This window comes from Herpailurus yagouaroundi, unplaced genomic scaffold (assembly GCF_014898765.1).
Source record: "Herpailurus yagouaroundi ecotype Mexico unplaced genomic scaffold, PumYag 191, whole genome shotgun sequence".
Taxonomy (NCBI): Eukaryota; Metazoa; Chordata; class Mammalia; order Carnivora; family Felidae; genus Herpailurus; species Herpailurus yagouaroundi.
This window is the reverse complement of record NW_024412422.1, coordinates 12,980,632-12,988,139: the sequence shown is the minus strand read 5'-3', so window position 1 is coordinate 12,988,139 and position 7,508 is coordinate 12,980,632. Positions and strand designations below refer to the sequence as shown.

The following is a 7,508-nucleotide window of genomic DNA, read 5'->3' as shown; positions in this document are numbered from 1 at the left end:
CTACTTCCGGAGTGAACTGAGGGGGACTACTTCCGGAGTGAACTGAGGGGGACTACTTCCGGAGTGAACTGAGGGGGACTACTTCCGGAGTGAACTGAGAGGACTACTTCCGGAGTGAACTGAGGGGGACTACTTCCGGAGTGAACTGAGGGGGACTACTTCCGGAGCACCTCGAGTTTCGTCATGCCGTTTTGCAGAAGGGAAAACTGAAGCTCAGGGGAGCAAAACGCGGTGTACGAACGAGGCCTCCGCACGCCCCCCCCGACCCTGCCTCCATCACCCTCGGGCAACCAGAGCTTGGGACGGAGGCCGTGCCGATTCCGTGCCAGAAGCTTCTGGGTCCTTCGGGCACAGAGGCAGGGGCAGCAGCGGCCTCCGGACAGGCACTCACGTTGCAGCTGTGGTTGATGAAGCGCGCGAAGTTGCCGCACTTGGTGGCGTCGATGATGGTGTCGTGGTCCACCCGGAACATGTAGCTGCTGCCAATGCCCTCGTCCTCATAACGCTTTTCCCGCATGTCCGCGATCACCTGGCCGGGAGCAGGCCTCAGTCGGGGCTGGCCCGGCCCGCTCCCACCCCTGCTCCCAGCCTGCCGGGCGGTGCCTACCTGGCGGATGTTCTGGCCCACGTACTCAATGACCATCTCGTCAGCCGCGATGGGCTCCATGGCGAACAGGCCCCAGTCGTGAATGTGGCTCTTGCAGAATTTGAGCTTCTTCTTCCGGAACTGGGGGAGGGAAGGAGCTGAGAGGTGAAAGGCCTGGCCTCAGCCCCGCTGCCACCCGGGGGCCCTGGGCGGGGCCCGGCCTCACCTTGAGCTGGTTGAACTTGAGCAGGTCACTGTCACAGCTGCCAGTGAAGGAGGACAGGAGGCGGCGCTGTTCAGAACGCCGCTCCGAGCCGGCCCGAGTGGAGGCGTGTGGCTGTGCCGGGATGCTCATGCCCTGTGAGGGGGACGGGGGGACGGATCAGGAGGGGTGGGACCGCCCTGCTCACCGTGGCACCGGGACCGGGGTCCCTGTCACACCCTAAGCCCCGGGTTCCTGTCGTCCCACCTTCTCAGCCTCCTTGCTCTGGGCTTGGCCATGCCTGTCCCATCCCTACGTGTCCCCTCTCCTCTTCCCTGGCCCTTCCTGCCAGAATGTGAACGTCCTCGACGGCCTCCGGTCAGAGAACAACACAACTTGCCCTTCACACTTGCCGTCTCTCCTGTCCCAGCTAGAAGACTTGGAAAGAACTCCACTTCCGGGAGGCAAGATGGTGCGTGTCCCTCCACCCTGTCCCCCGTGGCTCTCACCACGGGCCCTCCGACCTCCCCAGGCTTTCGAGATCATGGCTCTTTCCTTGGCACCCTTCCTTCTCTTCCTTCCCTCGGCCGCCCTCGTCCTCTGCCCTCCTGCCCTCACGCCCTCTCCCTGGGTGAGCGCTTCCTTGCCGTGACCTCCCATGAACATTTCCATCCCGATGACTGGAAGTCTCTCCCCTGCCCCAAGTTCTCTACTGCACCCGTAAATCGAACTGCCTAAAAGACCTCACTCCCTGGATGTTCCACAAACCCCAAAACGCAAGCTTCCCACCTCAGAGCTTGGCATCCAGCTCCCTAGTCCCCCAAGCCAGGCCCAGCTGCATCCCAGCCAGGTCCTTGGTCTCCTCCAGCCAATCCAGCCCCCAGTGCTGTCCTTTTGGCTTCCCGATATCCCACTGTTCCTGCTATTCTTTCAAAAACATCCACTTTTTTCTCACAGCAAATCAAGTTGAACCTACCCAAATGACTGGACTGGGAAATGTAGCAGCTGTGCACGGTCTCCCCTGTGGACCCTTGGGGTCAACTCTCCACACAGCAGCCAGCGTAAGCTTTGAAAATCGTGGGCCGAGCCACGTCACCCTCACCCTCTCTCTGGAAGCCCTCATGTGGCTGTCACACACAGAATACAAATCTCACCTCATCACCACAGCCTCCAGGGCCCTGAGGACTTGTTGTTCTGTCTCTGGTCTCAGCTAGTCTTTCCTTTCCTTTCTCACACCGCTGAGATCCGGGGGGGGGGGCGCCCCGCCTCAGGGCCTTTGCACATCCTGTTCACTCTGTGCATGACTTCAAGTCATTCTTGAAAAGCATGACTTCCAGACTTAGTGACCCCCTCTCCTGTCTTGTTTTGTTTTGAAGTAGGCTTCATGCCCAGCGTGGAGCCCAATGCAGGGCATGAACTCATGACCTGGAGATCAAGACCTGAGCTGAGACCAAGAGTCAGATGTTCAACTAAGCCATGCAGGCACCCCATCCCCCCTCCTGTTTTAACTTTAAAAGAACGTGGTTTTTTTTTTTTTTAATGTTTATTTATTTTTGAGAGAGACAGACAGACAGACAGCATGAGCAGGGGAGGGGCAGAGAAAGAGGGAGACCCAGAATCCGAAGCAGGCTCCAGGCTCCGAGCTATCAACACAGAGCCTGATGCGGGACTCAAACCCACGAGCCATGAGATCATGACCTGAGCCGAAGTCGGACGCCTAACCGACTGAGTGAGCCATCCAGGCCCCTAACCTTTATTTATTATTATTTTTTTAATAAAGTAGGCTCTACACCTAACATGGGGCTTGAACTCAAAACCCTGAGATCAAGAACTGCACGCTCTACTGACTTGAGCCAGCCAGGCTCCCCTCCTGTTTTAACTTTTTATTGAAGCCTTTTTCTACTTCTCTGTGGTCTCTCCCAGTTATTCACGTGGCTCATTTCTTTACTTCATTCAGGTCTGGCTCAACTGTCACCTTCTGTGACCCCTCTGACTCCCCAGTCCCTAACCTCCTCTCCTGTTTTCCCCACCTGGAATTCTATGTTTATTTGTTCGCTTGATCATTTCCCACCTCCCTGCTAAAATGGAAGTTCTGTGAGGGAAAGGATTTTGTTTTGTTCACTGCTGTAGACCCAGAACAGTGCCTGGAACACAGCAGGCACTCAGGAGACATTTGCTGAATTTAAAGAGGAGAGAAGGAAACTTCTGGAAACACAACTCCACTCTGCTCACATCCCTGATGAAAATCTCAGAGGCTCCCACTTCCCAGCCTCCTCACCTTTCCAACCAGGGTACCCGGGTGAATTAACGCCTAACGCCCCCTGTGCCAGCCCCTCTGACCCCACAACCCCTCATGCTGCCTGGTACGCCCCCCTCCAGAAGGTCCCCACCCATGGCAGCCTGGGAGGCTCCAGTGTCCAGGCACCTGAGGGCAGTACCTGGGTGTCTGTCGGGGGCTCATCGGTGCTGGCGCGGCTGCTGTTGAGGTATCTGAGCTTGTCCTTCTTGTCGATGGTGTAGAAACCCTCGCTGCGGGCACAGCCCGTCACGTGCTCACGGATGCCATCGTCCCGTTTCTTTTTCTTAGCTGAAGAGAGGCTGGTGGGTGGGTGTGGGTCAAGGGCCACATGGACATTCTTGAAAAGCCCCTCCCAGTCCTTCCAGAGACAGCCCCACTGGGCCTGGCCTCTCTACCCTCAGGCTAATTTCCAGGAGGTTCCACCCCCCACACCTACACCACCTCCACTGAGGGTCAGAACTCTTGTCAGGGGTACCTGACTGCACGGTCCTGGGTGTATTTCTTATCTGCTTCCTGCCTCAGTTTCCCACCTGCGCACTGGGGCAATAACAAGGCTTCTCTGAATGATTACACACGTTCAGGTGCTTAGCAGACTTCCTGGAACAGAGGAAGTGCTCAGTAAACTAGTTTGGTATAAGGGGTATAAAGACAGCTCCAACTTGATAGTTCTGTCTGTGCTGGTAACACAACTATCAGGATTAGCATCATGGTTAAGAGCCCAGACTCTGGAACCAGATTTGCCTGGGTTCAAATCCCAACTCTGCTACGTCATAGCTGTGTGACTTTGGGCAGGTCGCTTAACCTCTCTGAGCCTTGGTTTCCATATAAGTGAAATGGGAAGAATAGCTCCCACCTCACTGACCTGTTGGGAAGATCAAATTAGGTGATGGGGGACGGGGGGCCAGGAGGAGTTGGCCATCCGTCAGCCTCTGCTACTCTGATGTTGTGCGATCACGCCGCTACGTTTGGCCCTGAGACCCGCTAACTCTGGGGGTGAGACGGGCCTGGCACAGAAAAGGTGTTTTAAAAGTGCCAGTGATGACTCCACGTGGAGCCTGGCACGGTGCCAGCAGACGCCACTCAGTAGGTGGTGGGGAGTCGGGCGACTGCCTTCGTGGGTGTCGTGGGAGACAGGGCCCAGAGAGGCGGGCAAGGACCCCACCACGTCGTCTAGGATATAGGGATGGTAGACCCAGAGTGTGTCGTTGAGCCAGTCCATGCCATTGTCCTGCTGTAGCAGCCGCTCGTAAGTGACACACAGGAAGCGGATGTCCTCCTCGTCGATGCCACCGTTCCAGATGTCGTACAGGATGGTCATCTCCTCAAACTCCGACCGGGGCCGGAAGAGGGGCTGCGGTGGTGAGAGCTCGGGCGAGGCTGAGGCCACCAGGTCCTCGTGGCGTTTTTTAGGCGGCCGGCGCCAGGGCCCCCGAACCTTAGCCAGGTCCATGAACTCCTCGGTGACCTCATCGCGTCCACGGGGGCCTGGAGGGATGGCCTCGGAGGGCCACTGGTTCTCTAGCTCCTTAAAGGGCAGCTTGGTAGGCTCAACAGGGGGTGGAGGTGGGGGCGGAGGAGGCTGGGGGGGCAGAGGGGGAGGGGGGGCCGGGATCCCCGCGTTCCGGAAGTCCAGGGTCACGGCCCGGGGGTCATGGGTGCTGGGGAAGACAGGGGTCTGTGGCTGGCCTGGCAGGAGCAGGAGGTCTCTGCCGAGGGTGGCCCCCCCTGGTGGCCGGACCAAGGGCCCATCCAAGGAGAGCACAGCCGGCGGGGATCGCCGGGGCCTGCCCGGCTTCCTCTTGATAGGGGGTGGGCAGGGGGCCAGGGGCGCAGGCAGCAGGGGCGGCAGCTGGGTGGGGGCCCGCGTCTGGGCCCGCAGGACAGGGACGGGCAATGCCAGGGGCAGGGGCAAGGGCAAGGGCAGGGGGAGAGGCAGACCCGTCTCCAGGAGCACCGGGGAGGTCAGGGGGCCAGACCGCTCATCGCGCCGGCCAGCTGGGAGGGGACAGACAGGCAGGAGCAGAGGTCCGCCGGGCTCAGGGAAGGTGGGCGTGAAGGTGAAGTCTCGACCAGGTGTCCTCGGGAGGCCCCCACTGCTCAAGCTGGGGGACTGGGATGGGTAGGAGAAGGGGCTGCCGGGCACCTGCGGGGAGCTCAGTGACAGGCCACTGCTACCCCCTGACAGCGGGGGCTCCCCGCTTGGCGTGGCCGGCACCGTCTCTGTGCTCTGTGACTTGGCCAGGCTGCCACAGAGACCCGGAGTACGTGGGGGCTGCTCCTCGGGAGGCGGCTCCAGAGAGACGGGTGGGTGTGGGGGCTCTGGGGTCTCGGGCTCTGGCGGTGGGCTAGGTGGCCGGGGTGGTCGAGGGGGTGGCAATGGCGGCTGCAGTGGTAAGGAGAGCAGCGTAGGGGACTCGGGCGCCACTTCCAGGTCATCCTCTGCAGAGAGGTGGGCAGAAACCAGACCGTTATTACTGGAGTCAAACATCTCGTGGTGCCCTATTTATGCTGCCCTACTCTGTGCTTGATACCCGACCTCACACCCCTCTGGGCCCCCTGGCATTCTGTGAGTGTGGGGACCGTCCCCCCACAACTAAACCACTCAAGGCTTCTTAGTGCCCAGTCCAATGTCTGGCACACAGTGGGTGCTTGATAAGCTAAAGATGTAGGAGATATGGTTCTTAGCCTTTGGCATTACGTCCTTAGAATGGTGTTCTTATGAACAGGGAACGTCCCATGGATCCAGAAAATGGGCTCTGCTATTGAATAAAATTCAACAAGTCCCTTTTCTGCAGGACTTGTCAGTGCCTTTCTCCCAGCATTTATCTCCATCATCATATAATGTATTTTCTAGCTTATCTACTGTCATTTATCACCCTGTCTTCGAATGTAAGCTCCATGAAGGCAGATACTTTTGTCTGTTTGGCCACTGTTGTATTGTCAGTGCCTAAAACAGTACTGGGGACACAACATAGGCTTAATACATACCTATGGCAATATTCAAAGACCTGAGGTTCTGTAGCCAAACAATACAGAATTAAACAAAGTATAATAGGTTTCTTTCCCGAAGGATGTGTTGGAGGATGGAACTGACCACACAGTGGCTACATAAGTTTAAGTTAATTAAATAACATTACAAATTCAGCTCGGCAGGAGGCACTTGCCACATTTCAAGTGCTCTTAGCAACATTGTATTTAATGGCTATGATATTGGAGAGAGCAGATAAAGAACGTTTCTATCACTGCAGAAAGTTCCACTGGACAGTATGTTACAGCCTTTAATATGCTTTGTGTGGCTCCATCAAGGTGGCAGAGAATGCTGTGTCCATGGCCCTTCTCACCTGGCCCAACACCCCAGGCCTCCCCCACCTGCCTGTCACTAAAATGACCATATACACCTGCTCCCCACCCCTGCCACACCTTTCTGAGTGCGTCTCACAGGACTAATGGTCCAAGGAGCAAACGGTGGGGAAATGTGGCACTGAGGAACGGTGACAGGAGCAGTTCTCTCAGGCAGCTATCTGAAGTTCCGGCTGGGTGCCAGGCTCCGTGCTGGCACATTATGTCATCTCACTCTGCCCTCCCGCACGACCTCATGGGGGACATACCACTGATCCCACATTACAGATGGGGAAACTGAAGCTTGGGAAGGTTACATGAATTACCCAAAGGAGCCTGGGCTCATTCTGCCGGTGAGGACATCCTGCTTCCATCCCCACCACCTCAACCGGGGTGGGGGGGGGGGGAGGGGAGAAGGTGGGGGGTGGGGGAACGGGCTGCGGGCTGCAGGTGTTACCTGGGGCAGGTTCCGGGGAAGGCGGGGGCCGGGCCTCCGTCTCTCCAGCAGGGGGCTCTGGAGACAGCAACCTGGCCCCTTCTTGCTTCAGGCACGGCTCCTCCGAGGGCTCCTTGCAGCCTGCCAGCTCTTCGACACACACAGGCAAGGGGGGCTCTTCCAGCACGGAAGTCCGCTCCTCGGGAGCTCCGTCCTCAGCCTCGGTGTCCACCTCCCCTTCCATGACCGAGGACTCTGTCACAGGTGCCCCCGTGGCCACATCCTCCTCAAAGTCCTCATCGGGAGCAGCAGGAGCCATACTCTCGTCTGCTGCTGCGGTCTCCTCCTCCTGCTCCTCCTCCTCCTCCTCTTCCTCCTCCTCCTCCCTTGCAACCAGCTCCTCTTCATCCTCTGAGGATGACGACGAGGACTCGGAGCTTGATTCGAACTCAGAAGACTCAGAACTCTCGCTGGAGGACCCAGCTCCCGCCTTGGACGTGGCGATGCTCACCGTCTCCTCTGGGCAGGGGACACAGGGGACACAGGCATGAGCCCTTCAGCGTCTGCTATGCGCTCCGGCTAGATGCTTCCCCAAACATCTCAGACTGATGGCGCCCAGGCTGAACGCGGACCTGATATCTCGGCG

At 58.1% G+C, this 7,508-nt stretch overlaps 1 protein-coding gene across 1 annotated transcript in view; it reads right to left on the bottom strand.

Moving 5' to 3' along the window:
* The window catches only part of SETD1B (SET domain containing 1B, histone lysine methyltransferase), a 25,438-nt gene that overhangs the window by 5,287 nt on the left and 12,643 nt on the right, over nucleotides 1-7,508 (bottom strand). Inside the window, exons 11-16 of the mRNA XM_040443928.1 lie at nucleotides 6,884-7,381; nucleotides 4,267-5,526; nucleotides 3,227-3,393; nucleotides 813-944; nucleotides 608-727; nucleotides 392-529 (exon numbers count right to left, since the gene is read on the bottom strand). Of these exons, the coding sequence (XP_040299862.1) occupies nucleotides 392-529; nucleotides 608-727; nucleotides 813-944; nucleotides 3,227-3,393; nucleotides 4,267-5,526; nucleotides 6,884-7,381 (2,315 nt within the window). The remainder of the gene's footprint in view (nucleotides 1-391; nucleotides 530-607; nucleotides 728-812; nucleotides 945-3,226; nucleotides 3,394-4,266; nucleotides 5,527-6,883; nucleotides 7,382-7,508) is intronic.